This window comes from Hermetia illucens, chromosome 6 (assembly GCF_905115235.1).
Source record: "Hermetia illucens chromosome 6, iHerIll2.2.curated.20191125, whole genome shotgun sequence".
NCBI classification, from domain to species: Eukaryota; Metazoa; Arthropoda; class Insecta; order Diptera; family Stratiomyidae; genus Hermetia; species Hermetia illucens.
This window is the reverse complement of record NC_051854.1, coordinates 90304285-90325698: the sequence shown is the minus strand read 5'-3', so window position 1 is coordinate 90325698 and position 21414 is coordinate 90304285. Positions and strand designations below refer to the sequence as shown.

General features: G+C 42.2%; 3 protein-coding genes across 5 annotated transcripts; 1 reads left to right on the top strand and 2 right to left on the bottom strand.

The window, feature by feature from the left end:
- LOC119659949 (exocyst complex component 8) lies at window positions 1-6379 on the bottom strand. Its single transcript, XM_038068296.1, has 8 exons — window positions 6222-6379; window positions 6014-6169; window positions 5557-5884; window positions 5357-5498; window positions 971-1604; window positions 758-888; window positions 307-705; window positions 1-232 (listed from the first exon to the last, which is right to left on the bottom strand). Exons 1-8 carry the CDS (start codon window positions 6271-6273, stop codon window positions 56-58), a joined length of 2019 nt encoding a protein of 672 aa, XP_037924224.1. The 5' UTR covers window positions 6274-6379; the 3' UTR covers window positions 1-55.
- A 1679-nt stretch (window positions 6380-8058) lies between these two features.
- On the bottom strand, window positions 8059-13978 carry LOC119659484 (methyl-CpG-binding domain protein 2). Of its 2 annotated transcripts, XM_038067596.1 has the most exons (3): window positions 13701-13978; window positions 8930-9172; window positions 8059-8623 (listed from the first exon to the last, which is right to left on the bottom strand). In XM_038067596.1, exons 1-3 carry the CDS (start codon window positions 13832-13834, stop codon window positions 8143-8145), a joined length of 858 nt encoding a protein of 285 aa, XP_037923524.1. In that variant the 5' UTR covers window positions 13835-13978; the 3' UTR covers window positions 8059-8142. The 2 variants fall into 2 exon arrangements, with proteins under 2 accessions (XP_037923524.1, XP_037923525.1); XM_038067597.1 differs by lacking the exon at window positions 8930-9172 and having other exon boundaries at window positions 13701-13975.
- Window positions 13979-14048: 70 nt separating this feature from the next.
- Window positions 14049-21414, top strand: LOC119659483 (metaxin-1 homolog). 2 transcript variants are annotated; one of them, XR_005250350.1, is made up of 6 exons: window positions 14049-14271; window positions 14328-14474; window positions 14539-14814; window positions 19877-20272; window positions 20339-20479; window positions 21081-21414. XR_005250350.1 is itself a non-coding variant. In XM_038067595.1 (5 exons), exons 1-5 carry the CDS (start codon window positions 14191-14193, stop codon window positions 20402-20404), a joined length of 966 nt encoding a protein of 321 aa, XP_037923523.1. In that variant the 5' UTR covers window positions 14049-14190; the 3' UTR covers window positions 20405-20659. The 2 variants fall into 2 exon arrangements, 1 of the variants encoding a protein (XP_037923523.1); XM_038067595.1 differs by lacking the exon at window positions 21081-21414 and having other exon boundaries at window positions 20339-20659.

The following is a 21414-nucleotide window of genomic DNA, read 5'->3' as shown; positions in this document are numbered from 1 at the left end:
TTGGGGTTGCTTATAGCTATTTATTTGATGCGGAATAAATAACAGGAAATATATGTTAAAGCACGTCAGTCTGATACACACTTCGCGGTTTGGGTTTCGGTGGACCACGTAACTGCAAGTGAACATCAGATAAAACTTCATTCTTCCGACCAGATAGCTTTTCGAATTTCTTCACTGCAACAGGGAGGAGTTCTTCAACCAAGTAGGACTTGTTACGGGACACGAAATTCAACTGCAAACAAAACAAAAGAAAAAAAACATAATAGAGCACATGATTATAACGTAACTCGTTTGTTTGTAACTTACATCGACCGTAATGCCTGGATTCGGCTTGATGGCGTGTTGGGCTAGGAAAATATCTTTAAGCAAAATCTCTGAATTCAATTTCAGAGTTTCGATTTTGGCTAGATAGGCACAACTTTCCGTTACGGAGAGAAAATGGCGACAAAAGTTTACCGTCGACTGTGTCAAGTTGATCCAAGTATCGCCAGTTACTTGCGAACTCATATCTAAACCTAAAATTTCCATGTCACGAAGTAAACTTTTCAGATTAGATTTCGTTTGTAGATTATATGGTTGCCAGGCATCTTCTGTGCGACCCACGGTCTCCAGCATACGAACACGCGATTCCTCGATTATTTGCTCCAGTGTACCACGAAGCAAACCTTCCATGTGGTAAGATAGATCCAGGCCGATCTCGTTCAGCTGCAATTTAGGCGTTTGTAGTTTAGACATTTCATTATACATGCCAGAATACCTTTGCACAAGGTGCTCGGACTCCCTCAACACATTTCGCAACAGCTTCCAGCTGTGAACCTTTCGTTAGGTAGTGTTTTACCAGTTGACTTGCAAAATAACGCAGCTCTGTGTTGCACCAGACAACTAGACCTATTGCAGACAACAAGAAGTCACGTATGTTGTGCTTAGTAAAACCTATAAACTACCCGATTAAAATAAAATTGTTACTCACAGCTAACACAAGCCGCCTGCGACTTGAATGCTCGCATGAATTCAGTTGCCACCTCCGCCAGATCACAAAAGAACAATTCCGATACTTCCAAATTGTTCCGCCTTGCTTCCCGCTGAGCGCTTCTAATTCCACTGGTACAAACTTTCAAAAATGTTGCACAGGCTTGGCGTGCTTTACCCATTTCGCCCAATAATTTCAACGGACGTCGCGTTGATCGCAGAGTAGCTTGTAAGTTCCGATTTTGATATATCGACAGTTCATGGATGAGGACGTTAGACAGTTCGGTCTTCAGGTTTTTAATTTTGCCAGCAATCTCTGCTGAGTTCCAAAACGTTGAATCTTTCTCAAGGAATTCTTCAGATTTTTGTATTAGGCTGAGTGCGTCCTCAAAATGACGTTGCGCTATCAATGCCTGGATCTCCTCGCTCGCAGTTGCTAACCATTCTGGCGCCCAATTCTCAGATACAGAGGCTGTTTCCTCAGTTGGTGTCAATAATGCGTCGCTCGTAATTGATTTTGTGTCGATGGAGGAAGCTTGCCGTTCAATCAGTTTCGATTTTGATGCGGTTATTTTTTTAGTTTTGTTCAATTGGTTGAATTTGAAGGCAATTTCGAATTTTTCGATCCATTCATTCTTCAAAGCAAAAAGAAAAAGGTTACCATGCAATGTAAATATAAAACTTTGCTTTTTGTTCGTCTGGAAGTCGTTCAAAGTGGCAGAGTTTTCGCCGGCCAATCGCGTGCAACTAGTAATTAGATCGCATACAACAAACTCAACGTGCTCTTTTAGAAGACAGCGCTTGGGCCGGCGAAATCCCTGTTTCGTCACTGATTCCCGGCAGAAGAAATCGTCAACTAAGCTAATTTCGTACAGGCAGAGAAGAAAACCTTGCCAAGGTGTCTTCGTCTGAGATCTGAGAATGCCGGACAGCTGCATAAAAAGTGCAGGGCCGTCTCCTCCTCCTCCTCACATTGGCTGCACATAGCCGAAACCACTACCCCAATCTTTTCCATATGGTAGTTTAAGGGGCAGTATCCCGTCAAAAGCCCTACTAGGGTTTTCATGTCCCACTTCTTAAGGGACAACAAAAATGCCGTTCTAGTGGCCCCACCATTATGGATCCAGGCCCTCGACGAGCCAATCTGTCAGCCTCCTCATTACCGGCGATGTTAGAGTGCCCCGGTACCTATATCAGGAATGTTTCGTTCATTCAGCCCTGATGACAACTCCACACCAACTGGCTTGATATGTCGTTGCCATTTAGTGCTGATAATACCGCCCGACTGTCGGAACAGATTCGAATGGTGCGACCCCTCTATTTTTGTCGCAGGCATTCTTCTGCTGCTAATGAAATGGCATATATCTCTGCCTGGAATATGGTCGTCATTTTTCCGAGGGGTCGGGCCAGTTCTATAATCGGATTCTCCGAGAACACCCCTGCGCCCGATCCATGCTCCATGACTGACCCGTCGGTGAAGATTATTAGGTCTGTAATCTGAAAACACTCATGGCCACTTGTCGACCATTCTTCTCTTTCGATGATTACGACAGTGTATGCCTTTTCAAAGACGAATTTGGAAACCATATGATCGGTCAGGACTACCGGATGTTTTTCAAGGAATTTCTAGATAGACGCATGACCGTTTGATTGGCCGCCTTTCCACGCCCCAATGGTATCGAGCCTATATGCGTCGTTGGCTGCTTTCCGTTTCACCTCCAAGTGAATGGGGGGTCGGCAATCGGCGGCACTTGAAGCTGGACTGGACTCTTTGCTCCAGTAATATTTAGGCAACCAAATCACTGCGTTAGCAGCTTCCTGCTGTTAGCAAAATTCAGTCTTGGCCACCAGACGATGCATGCATACATCAAAATGGGTTTTATTATGGATGCATACATCTAGTATATCCGTTTGGGTGAAAGTCCCCAGGTCTTACCTATCGCATTCCTACAACACCAGAGCAATATGCAGGATTTCTGATATTGTTCCTGGATATGATGCTTCCACGTTAACTTGAAGTCGAAATGTACTCCTAAGTACTTGACTGTTTGTGCCAGCCGCATTTCCGCCCCTGCTAAGGTGGGAAGCGTATAGCTGCCCCACTTGACGTTCCTAGTGAACATAACTAGTCCAGTCTTCCTAGCGTTCACCGTGAGTCCATTGCGGAGGCACCAGCTGTGGATTTCATGCAGATGAATGAATGCAAATTCAAGCGGTCACATACTGTGTCCGCAAACTTGCCGGTAATTATTACGGCTAGGTCGTCCGCAAATGCTTGCGCGAAGACTTTTCTGCCCTCCAGGAGCCACAGCAGGGTATCCATTACCAAGAGCCATAACAGTGGAGAGAGAACCCCTTCCTGTGGGCAGCCCCTGAGACATCTTGCCTCAATAGACTTCTGGCCGACCGATATGTGGATTTTTCTCCACTCTAGCATGTGAAGGATCCAACTGATTAGCAGCGGTTCGATTCCATGCTGTCTTGTCGCATCACAAATTGCCGCGAATGAGGCATAATTGAAGGCACTTTCGATGTTCATGTGTGATGTGTTTTCGCACATCGCCTTTTCAATTTTTGCCGTAGGTTCATGGAGTGCTGTCTCCGTGGATTTGCCTTTCTGGTAGGCGTGTTGCCTATGGTGAAGTGGCCATTTAGGAATATGTGTATCCCTTAAGAACCGATCTACTAGTCTCTCTAGTCTAGTAGGTAGAAAGGACGTTAGGCTGATCGGTCGAAAGCTTTTTGCATCTGTGTAGGTGGGTTTTCCTGGTTTGGGAATGAACAACACCTTCACATCCCGCCATTTAATTGGAATATAAGCGTGTGCTAGGCATGCACGATATATATTCCGAATGCGTAGACCCAGGGCATTCATTTCCTCTATTACTAGCGCAGGGATGATGCCATCCGGACCTGCAGACTTGTATCTATGGAACGAGTTAAATACCCATTTCACTCGCTCCAGCGATACTACTTTGCATGCCAGATTCTAGTCTCTCGATTGAGGGCTGTATGCACCTGTTGGGCCCGAGACTAGATTTTCGATGCTACCTGGGAAGTGCACTTCAAGTAAATAACGTCTTAACCACTTTCCCGTCTAAAGATTACGGGCCTGAATCTCCCCCCTCGGACACCACCTTGTCGGACACCACCGTGTCCCGCAGTAGTTTACTACTACACTACAAAACACATGAAGGTGGAAGCAATGGATTGTTACTGGCTAAGTGGTAGGGAATCACAGACTGCAAATCCATCCACGAATTTGATGAGTTAGGTTGTGGCCGAGGCACTAATTTTGGAGGCCTCACCAGATTCACGTTCCCCCACGGAAAAATCTGTGGGAGACACACTTTCCACTTCAGTGGCACTCAGTTTCTACGGCACGATCAGCCAGAAAGGATAGTGCAGCAACTCCCTTAATGAGAAGTACTTGACACCTGACTACAGCCTAACTCTTCCAAACAAGTCGGGAAACTGGATGCTAGAGGCTTCAGGTACGAAAGGCTTTGTGTATTTCTTTTATAAAGAGATTAGTAGTAGTATGTAGCACGTAATATTAGGTTGGGGAAAAAGTAATATCGTATTTTGTCAGTAGATAGTGACACTTAAACATATCTCATGTTGTACTTATCGCATCGGGTCATACTATATGGCGATTTGAAGACGACAATCTGGGCTACAGGTGTCTCTTTGACAGTTTTATTATTGTACGTTTCAGTCTCAAGTTATAGCTCGTCAAAGATGGAGTCCACCAAGGAAGAAATTCGTCATATTTTACATTTTTACTACCTGAGAGGTAAAAATGCAACGAAGGCGGCCAAAAAAAACACGAGTTGACGGAAAAAAATCTCTTGAACCGAATCAACGCCTGCAATGCACTGCTGAAACGGAACGAATTCGACCCATTTTTGAAGCGGATAGTGACTGGTGATGAAAAGTGGATCACGTACGAAAACCTCAAGGATTGGTCAATAGGAATGGTGTTCTGTTCCACCAGGACAACGCTCGGCCTCACACATCTTTGGATGGATGTCATATCACACCCACCGTATAGTCCGGACCTGGCACCAAGTAATTACCATCTCTTCCGGTCCATGCAAAACGTTCTTGATGCGGAGCCTTGCGAAAACTGGCTGTCTGAGTTTTTTGCAAATAAGGAGAGGAGTTTTATAAAAGGAGGATAATGGAGTTGCCTTCTAAATGGCAACAAGTTTGCGAACAAAACGGTGCATATTTGACTTAAATCGGACAATTCTAAGTATGTTAAATAAAGCGTTAAAATTCGATCACAAATACAATATTACTTTTTCCCCAACCCAATATATATTATGTGAAAATATTCACAACCGCTAATCTTGATTATTTCCTTCGCAAACTGCTCGCTTACCTTTGCGGCCACAGTAACGCACTGTAATATCTTCGAACCGTCCGGCGTGATTATGTTTATAGCATTTCTGACGCCATCGAGATCCTTTATATTAATCACTGCGATTTTCGTGGGATCGTATTGTGTTAGGAATTCCAGTTTCCTAGATGAAAATATTCGCTTAAAAATGAGCAGTTTCTCCATTAACATGGATTGCTTACTTGTCGTGTTTCACTTTACAGACGATGAGGATATCGTTGAATAGGTAAAAGAAAACTCGCTGAATTGGCCTGTAGTCGTTCGCGTCTAGTTCTATTAAAGCCCCTTCGTTCAGGAATGTTTTATTCTCGAGGCTGCCAGTAAAGCCAGGCACCATTTCCTTCACCGTTTTGATTGCTACTAAGCTTTGGGTATCGTCGGCATCCTCTTCTGCGGTTTCATCGCTTCCTAGGTCCTTTTTACTATCGCCAGTGCCGTCTCTCAACTTTCCCAACAGATTTCTTTGCTCCATCAAAATGTGTGAAAGCTGATACATTTCCGACTCGAGATCTGGAAATAAGTGTGAAAACGGCTTGAATAAATGTTAAACTGGTGTCGATAGACGCAAATTGTACAAATTTAGATGGAGACTCCTAACTTCAAGCAAATGTTAATCAGGTTCTTATGTTCTGTACTCACGGGAGATTTCCTTTGCAGTTTCGATGAACTGCATGTAGTTGGCGTAAACATGTTTTTTGAGGGCAGAAGATGTCTGGTCGTAGTAGGAGTGGATTTTCGATTTGCGTTGCTGCAGCTCGGATCCACCAACACATTCCTGCACCAGCTCTTTGACGTCTGTAAGAAATCAAATGAATTAAAAGTATTCAGCTGGCGGGGAAATAATTACACTTGTCAGTTCGAAAATCCTTTCGATCGAATTCCTTCATCGTTTCCGTCATGTTATCACCGACGGCGAACCACCCAATATCGCTGTACAAGCACTTTTGACAGAAGTGAATAGAAAATACCAAAATAATGAGTTGTCAAATTAGAGGGGAACAATAGTTATCGCTGCTTACGATATTTTCGGGGTAAGTGCAAAAAACGTCTTTAAAAGATGGCGCTTAGTTCGGTACTAATAAGCGCATTGACATTCAATTTTATCAAATTGAATCTCGATAGACATCCCGCGTTATAAAATGACTACACGCGTACCTCGACTTATCACGTTAGTTGTTTGAAAATGTAATGTAATATAAGTCGCAGGGTAAGAAATCTATCCTCGTATGCATAGGCTAAAGAAGAGTAGAATTGTCACTTGTTGCTTATGAAGTACCAAAACTAACATTTCGCACCTGTAAAATCAAAAATGTTCGTCCCTGCTAAAAATCAATTCAAAATACTTTCAAGAATATAAGCGTCTTTGGTTTATACTATCAAAATAAAGACGATTTCTTCTTTTTCTTCAGCCTTATCCCGTTCACACGTGGGGTCGGCTCGTCGTGGTCGTGTAGTGTACCCCCATCCAGCGTATCAAGCCACCATTGTTTGTGCCGACCTTTTGGTCGTTTACCATCGACTTCGATGTTGAGACCAATCTTGGCAAGTGAATTCTTGTTAGCGCGAATTGCGTGACCATACGATAGTATGGATAGTATAGTATCGATCGATAGATCGATTACGGTTACGATCACTCGTAATTTTTCGGCGATCGGTGCAACACCATAACAATCGAGGATGTCCTCATTTCGGATGTGAGTCCTTGAGGGTTTAACATGAGCACCTGTCTGGAAGACTTAATCCCACGGTCTTCTTAGGACACGGATTGATTTTGTCACCACAATCAGAGCCCCGCTGAGACAAACAACAACGGTACCAGTCTATACCAAGTGCATGGCTTAGCATTCATACTGGTGGATGCAAGACCTGTGACCGTGTTAGATGAGGCGATCATTCCATGTTTGGATAATTTACTCGACGTCATTTTTCCTATTAGATGCTAGGAAAATATCATCTGCATAAAGCAGTGTGTAGGGCGGTGGACGTTGGATATACCGTGTGACGGTGTCCATAACAAGAACAAAGAGGAATGGTGAGAGGGCGCTTGCTTGATGAACACCAACAGAGACACGAAACGGTTTTGATACACTCGCCATACTTCGAACTTTACTTTTCGGATCGTGGTAGACCAATTGAACCCAGCGCACGAGTAATTCTGTCGCTAAGTGTTGTCGGAAAGGGCACCAAATGAGTTCGTGTGGCACACCGTCAAACGCTTTCTCTAGATCCAGAAATGCAATGTAAAGAGGGCGATGCTTCTCATGGTGTTTCTCCATGAGTAACAACGCATCGTGTATTGCGTCAGTAGTTCCGCAGTTTTTGACAAATCCGGCTTGATTCACGGTTATTTCAACGTACGAATACGGTTGTCAAGAATGTGTTCAAAAATCTTCATGGTATGGTATGGTAACCGGATCGGACGATAATTTGAACATTCTGCTGGACTATCTTTCTTTTTCCATATTGGAACAGTGGAACTTTTTTGTGGTGTTCTTCCTTCCTGAATAACCCGATTAGAGAATTCACTGAGCCACAGTTTTAGGTCCCAGCTCTTCGCTTTTCAGAGCTCAGATGCAATGTCGTCAGGTCCTGTGGCTTTCGCCGATTTCATTCGTTTTATTGCCTCTTCGACTTCAGTTGTAACGATTCTTTGAAATGGCAGCAGCAGCAAAAATACATGTAAATGTCTATTTTCAGTGGTGATTTTATTACCTTACCATTACTTTAGATTAATTATGAATTACGAAAAACATACGTTATATTAGATACTAAACTTTGAGAGCCTCTTGAAGTCTGCGCCTAGCAAGGCTAACTCGGTCTTCCTGCCGTCTGATATCATCCTCTGAAACATTCACTGAGTGCATCAATGGCTGATCGGGATTCAAGAACACACCAGTGTTCGCACATAGTATCTGCTTGGCTGTCATCTGTCCCGTAACTGGCTGATTGGAAACGTGTAATGCTGTCGCCACCGATTGCAACAATGTTTGCTCGTTCACATTTGGTCCAACTGGCTTAATGCTTTTTGGCAAATCAATCGGGCCGAACTCCATGCCGGTCACGTCACATGATCGCAAACCTTCCAGTCGCTTCTCCCAAAAAAGTTGCCTCGGCTTATCCTGTGTGCCATGTTTCAGATCATGTTTCACCTTACCCTCTTGTGTTTTGTGCACTGTTACCGGCTGTTTAAAAATCGATGCGGTCTGACGAATGGGAGGTACCAGTGATATATCTGTTCTCAATCCACGGCTAAAAAAAGAGTTTCCTAGATTAGTAAGGTTCGGAAAAATTTTGAAAATTTATTGTACAAATGTGAAATTGCATGCTATACATGAATTTTGCAAAATCTCACAATGAAAATTTTGAATATTCCTTGAATCTTTTCCAATAGCTGTGGCTTCGAAATAAACAAGATGAACAGACTAGATGTTAACATTTCTACGTATCTAGAAATCAAAACAGTTAAAAATCAAAAACAGACCAAGTTACAACCAATAAAAGGTAGCGTTCTATAAACATGAATACATGAGCATATATGAACATTCAATTCACTACCTGAATTCAAGGTGGTGACGAAGTGTTGATGAAGTGCCGCCTGGACTATAGAGGCTTGTTGATCCGATTGTTGATAATTTACGTTTATAGAGATTGGATGAATTACGATGTAATGTTATTGGTTGGGTGTTTGAAAGGATTTTGTTGCTTTGAATGTCGATGGGTGTCACATCGACAGGTTCATTCAAATGACGAGCTAGTTGCGACTTTGTATCGACAGGTTTTTTACCAACACCCCCTGAACTATTTGATGATTATGAGAAAAAAGCATATTAAGTACAGTTTGAATGATGCTTTCCATCAGGATGTAATAGAATGTTCATGTATGAGTTTAGAGGAAAGTTAGTACCTTTAGTGTTTGCTAGTTTGGTTTATGGCTTATACCAATATTAAAGGACCAAAAAAGTGTAGCAAATCAAGAAATTGAAAAACAAAGGTATGTTGCTGCATAGTTAATATATTAGCAAAAGCGAAACAATTTATTTTTACAGAATCATCGGAACTACGTTCTGTAGCTGAAAATACAACATGATTCCGATAGTTTTCGCCCAATATTACGTTTGCATGACACTCATAGATTACCATAACGAGCAAAACTCAGTAAGAGAAAAATAACGAAAGAAAAAATTCTACTTCGGCGTTTGGTTGCTAACATTGCCCAAACGATCATTACCCAAAACGGTAAAAGAAATTCATTCCCTGATATGACTGATATCAAGCAAGAATCTGCGGGGGCTGATATCCGTGAATCGGAGTTTTATGTGCTTGAGTATTTACTTTAGGCTGAAAACATAGTGACACGTCGAGTAAAGTGGCTAGCGAGAATTAAGCGTCCCATGGGTTTTCCTGTGTTTGCTTTTGATGCTTTCCTTGCCGTTCCGTCAACTTCAGTGTTCAGATGTGGCTTCTAGCAACATCCAGCTTTTATTAATTACTTTTCCACGGATTTTTTTATATACAGTGGTGAAAATATAATTAGGAACGACCTAAATTCCATGGAATTTCTGTGTAATTTCGTTATTATTGGACAAAAATAGTCTCTTCAAAACGAAAGTAACCTTTTACACAGAATCTTTCTAAAGTAACAATTTTCATAAAAATAATAAGACACCCCCAATTCCAAGAAGCTGTGTATGCATCTCAGATAACTGGACGTAATTGCATTCTCCTGAGCAATTAAAGAAAGTCGGATTTTAGTTTTTTTTACCTATAAGACACCTTATATTTAGGCACTTTAGAATGGAATTTAATTAATAAAACCCAATTGTTTTTATGATATTTTAATATTTTATTGAGCCTCCTTTCCTTTTTATAATTTCTACTATTTTTTTAGGTAAACTATTAAACAATTTTCTTAAATATTTCCTCGCAATTTGGCCCCATGCAGAAATAATAGCGTTTTTTAATTCGCTTGCGTCTTCAAATTGGTTTGATTCAACATAAGCGATTCCGGTCAGTTGCCCCCAACAATTCTCGATTATATTTAAGTCAGGAGACCTCGCTGGAAAATCATCGAGGACATCAGTGTATTGCTGCTGAAAATACTGCTTAACGACCTTTGCACTATGAATCAGAGCATTATCTTTCTGGAAAATGAACGGCTGTTCCGCGATTGCTCCCAAATTGTCGCTAAATTCTTCATGCACATACCGGGAGCTGTCTATTTTCCCAACTCAAACCGAATAGTTGACCGCCCATTGTATCCAATAGCAACTCAAACTTTTACACTTCCGTCACCAAACTATCTTTTGCTTAACACTCTCTCTTCCTTCCTTAAGTCGTGGAAATAATAGCTGAAACCATCGGGTCCGTCGAGGTTACTTTTTTTCTCGTCTGTAAAAATTACACGGCGCCATTTTTTCTTCCGACGTAAGTGATTTTCTGCAAAAGCCATTCTGGCCAGTTTGTGCTTTTCTGTGAGAGGCGGTTTTCTCTGTAATTTGCGGCGCTTAAGATGCTTTGCTCGTGCAATAACGTTTCGGACATTTCTAATGGCATTGTCAACGCCTGCCTGATTGATGAAATTCGAATTTCATCAATCACTCGATATGTTTTCGGGGAATTGCAAATTGCAGAGTTAAACAAGAAAAATGTCACATGCCAGATTTATGTCGATCGCCGTAATAAAATAAGTATTTATCGGTCTGAATGACATTCGAATGGCTTCGCTAAAATGATAAAAATTGAAGCTAAGGCTTTACATGTGTTTCATCAAGAAACCTAAGGTTTATGGACTAGGTATAGCAGTTTGATGGAGAGTTTAGATTTTATGGTGAAAAATCGCATTCTACTTCTCAAATGCGTATTTCTCGAAACTGCAAGTTGAAAATGTGCTGTCACCATAGCCCAAAATCTGAGATTTTCACGAACATATTTCTACGGTCCACAAACTAGGATAATTGCGATCTATTCAGTAGTTTTTTTTATTCATTAAAGAAGCCTTGAAAAAACGCCAAAATTTACAAAAAAGAAAGTTTAACAAGACACCAAAAATTTAGCTTTCAATATTTCTTATAATCCTAGTTTGCGGACTGTAGTTGAGTCCGCACGTTCAAATGCCGTTTACATTTTTTCTCTAAGATGATCACAGCGCCCTCTAGCGTGGCAGTACAAAAACACATTTTTTGGAGACGGGTGTATAATTATCTCTATATTTCAATAATGAAGTATGCTATCGAGCTGAAAAAATTACGACGCATGCATTAACAAATATATGGTAAAAAATTCATATTTGTTCGTTTGTTTTCTTCACAAAAAATTTCTAAAAAAAGCGAAAAAACGGCCTTCATACGGGATGACCCCCTTAAGTAAGGGCGACAGCTCCATCCAAAATATATGGTGGCAACGTCAGCACCAAAAACCAACCAACAACATCAAACCGCACTGGTCAAACGGGAAGAATAAAGATAGGAGACTACAACTTTGAGACCGTTGATAATTTCTCCTATCTAAGAAAATCACAACCGATAACAGCTACGATGATGAAATCCGCGCACAGTTGTTGGCAGCCAACAGACCCTATTTCAGCTTACAAAAACTCTTCCGCTAGACACGTCTCACCATAGGGTCAAAGCTCTTACTGTACAAGACAATGATCTTGCCAGTCCTCATGTATTCCTCGGAGACTTGGGTTCTTAGCAAAAAAAAGCCGCGTTCGAGAGAAGAATCCTCCGAAGAATTTTTGGCCCAATATATGAGGATGGACAATTCCGTAGCCTACATAACGACGAAATCTATGAGCGATACCATGACCGTGAGGTTGTGGATAAAATCCGACTCAAAAGGTTGCGGTGGGCGGGTCACTTAATCCGAATGGATGAGGATGCTCAAGCCCGGAAAGTCTATAAAGGCAATATCTATGGTAGAAAAAGAAGACGAACCCTGCCTGAGATGGAGCGATGGCGTAAGTCAGGACGCCAGACAGCTTTCAGGGATTTAGGGAATTGGTGGACCTGGGCGCAAAACCGGAATGCCTGGAGTTTAAAGCAGGCCTAAACCGGATACCGGTTCTTGCGCCATTGATGATGATGGCAGTTCCACTTCTGACTATGCTATTCAATGAAATCAACTGTCCCAGAGTGGTCGACGAGTGGGTTGCCTAATAACACATGGCGCAGAATGGCAGAAGAAAAGTGTAGGTTTCTCGAGAAGACTGAAAGATGAAGTGCATTTCTTCGAACCGGCAGCGACGGAGAATGGCCGAATGGACGCGCTATGCCGCGTTAGTCGGATAATGACCACTATTTGTCAATTAGATTTGTTTTTTCCTGAAACAAATCATCTTTTCAGATAAAACTTATTTACATTTATACGGGTATGGCTTCGGAAGAAAAAGCAAATCCATATTTCTAATGATCTACGATTCGGTTTATGGGTAGGAGCCATCATCGGTCGACATTTTTCAAAAATGGGAATCATGTTAAAGTTATTGTTAGTGTGTTGTAGAGACCCAGTACTCAATTAAACAAACATGAATTAAGAATGAGTCTAAGCAAACGAAATCACTGAAAATATTTCTTCTATTCTTCAGCTTTTTCGCCCGGCCTTTTGATCTTTTCTCAATGGGTTCGCTCCTCAGACCAATTACAACAAGGAAGTTCACATCAGCGCAAACCAGATGCGCATTCCATCCCAGTCGTCTCCTTCACATCTACCGCGGATGTCTTCATTTCCGAAGTGATCATGGCGCGTTACGCCACTTATTCAACGCAACATTTTCGTCTTCATTACCGCGAGGCGTCGTCTTTTATAGTCGGCCAACACTCAAAACCATAGAGGACGGAAATATTACTGTTGATATTATTTTTAAAACACAAGAGAAAAAATTAGCGAATATTGTCGTCTGGAATATATACACCTAAGTCGCTATTACTATGCATGGGAACATGTAGTGTATCAAGAAGATGCATACCAGAGGCGCTTTGCTGAGATATCCTTCCAAACTCCAAGGGTATTCTTCAGACATTTTCATTGCCTGTCTGGCATATTTTTTCGAAATGGATCTTTTGCAAGGTATGTGGAGAAAGTTGATAGCTTCCAGTTAACAATAAAATTATAGTAGACACTTTCAAGGTACTTAGTTTGCCACAGACAGAATTGAGCACTTAGAATGCATCCCATTGGAACGAAGGGTCTAATGCAATTTTACACAATCTCCGAATATTAGAGATTAACGAAATTTGTTTAAGTTCAGTACACTCCCCATATAATTTAGATACATCCCGAGTAAAAGTTTTAAATTGGAACGCAAACAATCAACATTGGATCTTACCCATAGTAATATACATCAACTTTTCCCGGCGGGATAACACTGCTTTTCCGCAGCGTTTCGTCTCTCGGTGACCATCCTTTCGGTGGTAGTACATTACCACTTTCTGGCCGTCTACGCTCAATTGAAATATTCATATTTTAATCCCGCGAAACCTTGGAAAAATAATTACGAACCCAGGAATATCGCTTGTTCCACCTACGACCGATGTTTATGTTTCTCCCGTGAAACTCAATACCAACTCACGAAAGCTATACAAATGTCAAATGGATAATGATACTGCGGGAGGAGAAAGCAATGTGAAATTGCAACTATGCGACCGAAGCGCCCTGTTTGCAAAAATAAAACTCCAATCAGCTGACTACATTAACCTCAAATTCAGTAGAAGGACGGCGAATTACACCTGCTCTGTCAAGAATTTCTTGATGGCAGGGCGAGCAACTCTTGTTGTTTTGAAGAATTCGTGTGGATGTGCTGATTTCCTGAGAGAGAAATGACTGAAAGCACCATTTTATTTGTATACCAGGGCGAATGGGGTCTTCCTTCGATTGACTTCGACTGTTTACGGGCACTGGTAAGTACAGCCCGCCCCCCCATCCATTACCGGCTTGTAAATCTGCTGTCTTTCAGTGTGCCGTCAAATTTACCAGGGCTCCGATTGCAATCAACACGAAAGGGAACCCATTTCGTTCGGGCGATGGACGATTGCCATATATCCAGGCCTACAAGCGAAAGATTGTAGGGTATGAGCAAATTATCAGTTACTTACAAGAACAAGTAAGACACCTGACCTTCTGGATCTGTTAAACTGTGGCTAATCTGCACTCCTACGTTGTTTCAGGGTTACACTGTGAACGACCAACTACCTCGTAATGTCAGCAACTTGGCGGAAGCTTATGAGAGCCTTGTGTTCAACGATCTGCACCCATATTTCCAATATTTCATGTTCGGTAGTCCAGACAACATCGATCAAAGCCGCAAACTCTACGCAAACAGAACTCCTTTTCCTTTGAACTTCTACTACCCTGCAAAGTACATGAAACATGCTGATGAAGTCATGCAAGTCTTTGGCGGGTTCTCTGTACACGAAAAAATCGAGGACCATTCTACGGAAATGGTGAGTTGGCCGAAAGAGTCTTCCCTTATCAGGTGCTTGGCGGCTTGGTGAGATAAGAACAAATTTTTCGAGGTCGTTGTGGAAATGCGTTTGGTGATCATTTATTCTTGGAGTAGATAAGATTAGTGCAGGCAAATACTGATTGCCGCAATTGCATCAGATATTCTATTGAATTTCACAGTAAAATGCTTGCTCCTCGAGAGAATTGAGGCACTTTTGAAGCATATGAAGTGCCTGCGATAGCCATGCACAGAGTGTACAAATCACAGTAGATCATTATTGCCCTTATTTTGTCATTAATTTCCCATATGGCATTATTATGGCTTTTCATTATCATCAACGGCGCAACAACCGGTGTCCGGTCCAGGCCTGCCTTAATACGGAACTCTAGACATCCTGGTTTTGCGCCGAGGTCCACCAATTCGATATCTCAAAAGCTGTCTGGCGTCCTGACGTACGCCATCGCTCCATCTCAGGCAGCAAGATAGCGGAAAGTATCCTAAAGACGGTACTCAGCAACGGGGAACCTCTCTAATTGCTACACTGCGTGATATCTCCCTTTTTATGTATGAGATAGATCTTCTTCTTTTTCTTCAGCCTTTGTCCCGTTCACAAGCGGGGTCGGCTCGTCGTGATCGGCTTCGCCATTTGGCTCTATCGAATGCCTGATCTGGGTGCAATCTCGAGGCTTTCAAATCCCCATCCAGCGTATCAAGCCACCGTTGCTTAGGTCTGCCTTTTGGACGTTTACCATCGACTTCGATGTTCAGACCAATCTTGGCAAGTGAATTCTCGTTTGCACGAATTGCGTGACCATACCATCGAAGACGCCTCTCTCGCAACTTTTCCACGATCGGTGCAACCCCATACCGATCGCGGATATCCTCATTTCGGATGTGATCTAAACGTGTGACGCTACTAGTCCAACGTAGCATCTTCGTCTCCATTACCGCAAGACGCCGTTCATTGTCTTTTATAGTCGGCCAACACTCAGAACCATAGAGAACGACTGGACGGACGACATTGCGGTAAATTTTAGATTTGAGACGTTCGTTGATACGTCGATCACAAAGAACACCAGTTGTGGAACGCCACTTCATCCAGGTTGCGTTAATGCGTGAAGCAATTTCATAACGCAGCTCTCCATTGGCTGATAGCGTTGACCCGAGGTATTTAAATCGCTCAGTTCTGGGCAGATCACTGCCGCTGACAGTGATTGTGCCTGTTTCATGGGGATCGGTCGTCAAAAATTCAGTTTTGTTTAAATTCAATCTGAGACCGTGTTGCATGAGGCGATCATTCCATTTTTGAACAAGTTGCTCTAGATCATTTTTGCTATCAGATGCTAGGAAAACATCATCTGCATAAAGCAGTGTGTAGGGCGCTGGACGTTGGGTGTCCCGTGTGACGGTGTCCATAACAAGGACAAAGAGGAGTGGTGAGAGGACACTTCCTTGATGAACTCCAGCAAAGACACGAAGCGGTTTTCATACACACGCAATACTTCGAACTTTACTTTTCGGACCGTGGTAGAGCAATTGAACCCAGCGCACGAGTTCTTCTGGCACGAAGTGTTGTCGTAAAGCATACCAGATGAGTTCGTGTGGTACACGGTCAAACGCTTTCTCTAGATCCAGAAAGGCAATGTAAAGAGGGCGATGCTTCTCACGGTGTTTCTCCATGAGTAACCGCGCAGCGTGTATTGCGTCAGTAGTTCCGCAGTTCTTGACAAATCCGGCTTGATTCACGGTTATTTCAACGATTTCGCGAATACGGTTGTCAAGAATGCGTTCAAAAATCTTCATGGTATGGGAAAGTAACCGGATCGGACGGTAATTTGAACATTCTGCTGGGCTACCTTTCTTTTTCCATATTAGAACAGTGATACTTTCTTGCCAGTCAGATGGTGTTCTTCCTTCCTGAATAACCCGGTTAAAGAATTCACTGAGCCACAGTCTTGGGTCCCAGCTCTTCGCTTTCCAGAGCTCAGATGCGATGTCGTCAGGTCCTGTTGCTTTCCCCGATTTCATTTGTTTTATTGCCTCCTCGACTTCAGATAGATAATGCCTCTTTGCCAGTCTTCAGGCATTGATTCGCTGTCCCACACCTTGAGTACAAGTTGATGAACCAAACCACTTGGTGTAATTGGCCGCGTCCATATTAAATCAATTCGGCTGTTGTTCTGGTATCTGGTTGCTGAATCGTTCATCCAAGTACTCAACCCATCGCTCCAATATGCCCATTCGGTCGGAAATCAGATTTCCCTCTTTGTGTCGGCAGGATGAACATCGAAGTGTGTAAGGCTTCATCCTGCTGACTTGTTGGTAAAACTTCCGCGCCTGGTGCAGTTGCTTCCTGTACTTTTTGAGTTCACAGACCTGTTGGTTCACCCAGGCTTCCTTTTTCCGTCTGTGAAGTAACTTCTCCGCTCGCCGGAGTTCATGATAAGTCTCCGTGCGTGCCCACGTCCTTTGAGAATGCAACATTACTCGGTATGCAGCATTCTTCTCTTCTGTTGCTAGCTTACATTCATCGTCAAACCAGCCGTTCCGACTCTGGGTCTGGGGCCAAGCAAGTTTGTGCCCGTATTTATGATAACGTTCTTCAGGTGATTGTGAAGATCATTTGTTGATACTTCATCTCCAGGATCTCTGTTGACTGCGGTTATTACGGCATCCATTTCCCCTCTTATAGGTGTCGCGGAGGGCTGTGTTGTGGATGACTTCAGTGTTAACTCTCACCTGAATGCCAGAGGGGATTCTAGGTGGTGTTGTTATTCGAGCTCGGAGCACCATGCCAACGAGATAGTGATCCGAGTCTATATTGCCCCCCCTATATGTTCTGACATTCGTCAAGGCTGAGAGGTGGCGGCGTTCGGTCAACACGTGGTCAATTTGGTTCAAATTGGTCCCGTCTGGGGAGGCCCACGTATGTTTGTGGACCGCTTTCCGCGCAAACCAGATACTTCCAACAACCATTTCGTTTGACTTTTTTCAAGGAAATTTGATTAAAAAATATTCCAACTTCATGTTTTGCCTACTTTGAAAGATGATCGTCATTTTGAAATGGGGTTTTTTCGTATGATTCAAAGCTAACCGTCAACTGCTGCAGGTCACTTTGAGTGAGAAAAGTCCACCTACAAGGTTTTAACATAGAGATTCTCTTAAAATAGAAATTATATTTTTGATTAGCACTTGAGTAGGGAATATCTCAATTGACGGTCTTGTCTTGGACTCCATACAAATTTACAAAGCCACCCGCAATTAGGTGAGGTTCGCTGGGGAAAAAGAATTGATCACATAGACATTCCTTTTATGAATTTATACATATTTACATTTATACATATGAATTTATACAGTTGAAGACCATTCGTCCTCTTTAACCTGGCCCACGAGAAAGTGATCCGTGATGCTGAGGTATACTGGTCTATACTCACGCTATCGACATTATTTGAAGAACGACTCGAGGCGTACAAACTGCCTTCATCCAGATCCAATTGGGGCAAGATCTTGAGCTGCAATGTCAGCACCAAAAACCAACCAACCAACAACATCAAACCGCACTGGTCAAACAGGAAGACACTACAACTTTGAGACCGTTGATAATTTCTCATATCTAGGGTCGAAAATTACAACCGATAACAGCTACGATGATAAAATCCGCGCACGGTTGTTGGCAGCCAGCAGAGCCTTTTTCACCGTACAAAAACTGTTTCGCTCGAAACGTCTCACCATAGAGTCAAAGCTCTTACTGTACAAGACAATGATCTTTCCAGTCCTCATGTATTTCTCGGAGACTTGGGTTCTTAGCAAGAAAAATTGCGAAATCTTGGCGGCGTTCGAGGATGGACGATTTCGTAGCCTACATAACGACGAAATCTATGAGCGATACCATGACCGTGGGGTTGTGGATAAAATCCAGCCCAATAGGTTACGATGGGTGGGTCACTTAATCCGTTTGCATGCGGATAATCGAGCCCAGAAAGTCTATAAGTGCAATATCTATGGTAGGAAAAGAAGACGAGGCAGACCCTGCCTGAGATGGAGCGATGGCGTAGGTCAGGACGTCAGACAGCTTTTAGAGATATCGAATTGGTGGAACTCGGCGCAAAACCGGGATGTCTAGAGTTCCTTATTAAAGCAGGCCTGGACCGGATACCGGTTGTTGCGCCTTTGATGATGATGATGATACATATAAGTTGAATGGAAGTTATCCACTGGGTGGGTGCATTTCTTAGTCGAATTAAATAGTTGTTGGAGTTTCCATTCATCATCAAGACAAGGATACTTGAACTCCACCTACCACGGCTGAATGAATAAAGATTGTTTTTTTCCTCCAATGTAAAGTATCTGGGTGTAATCCTGGATCCAAAACTAAATTGGAGATTGAATATAGAACTGAGGGTTGAGAAGGCCTGTATAGCCTTCTATGCCTGCAAGAGAACCTTTGCAAAGAACTGGAGTCTCCGGCCGAGGATGGTTCTCTGGATGTACACCGCTGCACCCCCATGCACTTTCTCTGCGATTGCCCGGGTCTAGCTAGAGTTAGGCTACGAACACTGAGTAAACCATTCTTTGAGGACCTGAGAGAGATTTTTAGCTGTAGGATGAGCGAGCTGCTTTCCTTCGTGAATGCTACAGGCTGGCTTTGAAGATCCGAGCCGGCGGGACTCTGCTTCCTTGCTCTCATAAGAGCAATCACGGTCTTAGGAATTTGTGACACGAAAACGGCGCGCTACAGCGATCCTCGGAGCGGCCACTAATATCTACCTACCTACCCTTTCATTCACTGATGACAAGTCCTTTCCGTAAAAAGAATGAATTGACGGCCTCTAATGTATCAGAATCTTCTTAAAGTGTTTAGACCTATGATATTCATGGAAACTGCACGTACCTAATTTAAACCCTTGCAAGCTGAAGTAGCATTTAATACTAGCACTGCGGGTCGCGCTTCTTGTAATCTCAAAATATAGTTATCAATCATCCCTTGGTAGGGTATAGCGCGTCAACCCAATCCAATGCCAAAATGCTTTATTTAATATGATTCGATATTCTTTTTTCAGATCATTATAAATGCCAAAAAGTGTGTAAACCTCCTGTCTTCTAAACTTGGGAAAAACAAATACTTTTTCGGTCAACATTATAGTTCGCTGGATATACTAGTATATGCCTATTTGGCAATACTATACAATATAACGTTACCCAATAATCCTCTCCAAGTACATCTGCAAGAATGCCCGAATCTGGTCAAATTTATCGACCGCATTACAAAGCAACATTTTGCAGCTGAAGCTTATTCGAGCAAGGACGCAAAACAAAAGGTTGATGGCAACTCTACTGCAACATTAACTCCCTCCGAACAGGAATTCGCTAAAACGAAACGTAAAACGCAAATTCTCGCCACACTTTTTGCAGTCGTCGCGATGACTGCATATGCAACTTGGATGGGAATAGTTAAGGTGAGTACATTAACAAGGAATTTTGGGACAGTTCGCAAATTAATAATTTTAAATTCTTGTTTTCAGATAAATGCGGATTCATACTACGATGATTTGGGCTATCGTGATGATGATGACGGAGATGAGGGTTAAATTAATTTGGAAGTCTGATTTTTGTTGGTTTTTATTTTTGAGTATGCATTTAGTAGAAGATAAATATATATTCAGGTGAACATTCTGTTTTTAATATGTGAAGTATCGATCACATGTCATGCAAGGGTAGTTCCATTGATTTTATTGATCTTTTGCTTTGCAAGCTATTTTACGATAGCTCTATTTCGTGTTTTGTGTTTTTTTTCTTTGGTTGCAACAAAAACCTGTCATAGTAAAACATCTATTTACCTGAAACTTCGCGGTGTACTTTCCTTTGGCCATTATTTGAAGTTACCCATTGAATAAAGTTATTGGGAACTGTCATCATCAATGGCACAACAACTGGTGTCTTGTCTAGCCCTTGGCTTACCAAGGCAGCAAGGAAACGCAAATGTAAACGGCGGTAAACTATCAGTAAGCAACAGCTCGACTTGATAGCTTTGCTTTAATGTTTAATGATTGACTATGAAATAAACACGGCCCAGCAGATAATGGTATAAGATGTTGTTAGTTCAACATTGATATCCATCTAATGGGCATAGACAGTAGGCAGACATACGACAGTGTGAACTTTGCTTTCCCCTGAAAATTCATCCGCCTAACAAAGATAACAATGACATCAACAACGTCAAGAGTCAGAATAAATAACTAATTGAATAATGGTTTTCACACGAAGGTCGGACTGGAGGAAGGAAAAGGACTTTACTACTGCTTACCCTAGCTATCCAGTACGAAATAAGTAAAAAACCTGCCGAAAGGTACCAACTCTAAGCAAATCATACTTTACAAGGATAAGATCAATATTTTATCACTTTCGCCCAAATCCGTTGAAGAAAACAAGAAATAAGGCAAGTAAGACAAATCAACGAATTGAACAGCGAGAATCATCACTCCAGTGGATGAAATGTAACATTTGATAAATATAGAAAATGTGGACATATACATATAATATTTAGACATAAAAGATGTACACTAGACTGCCGAAATAAAATAAAGATTACAGTTTGCTT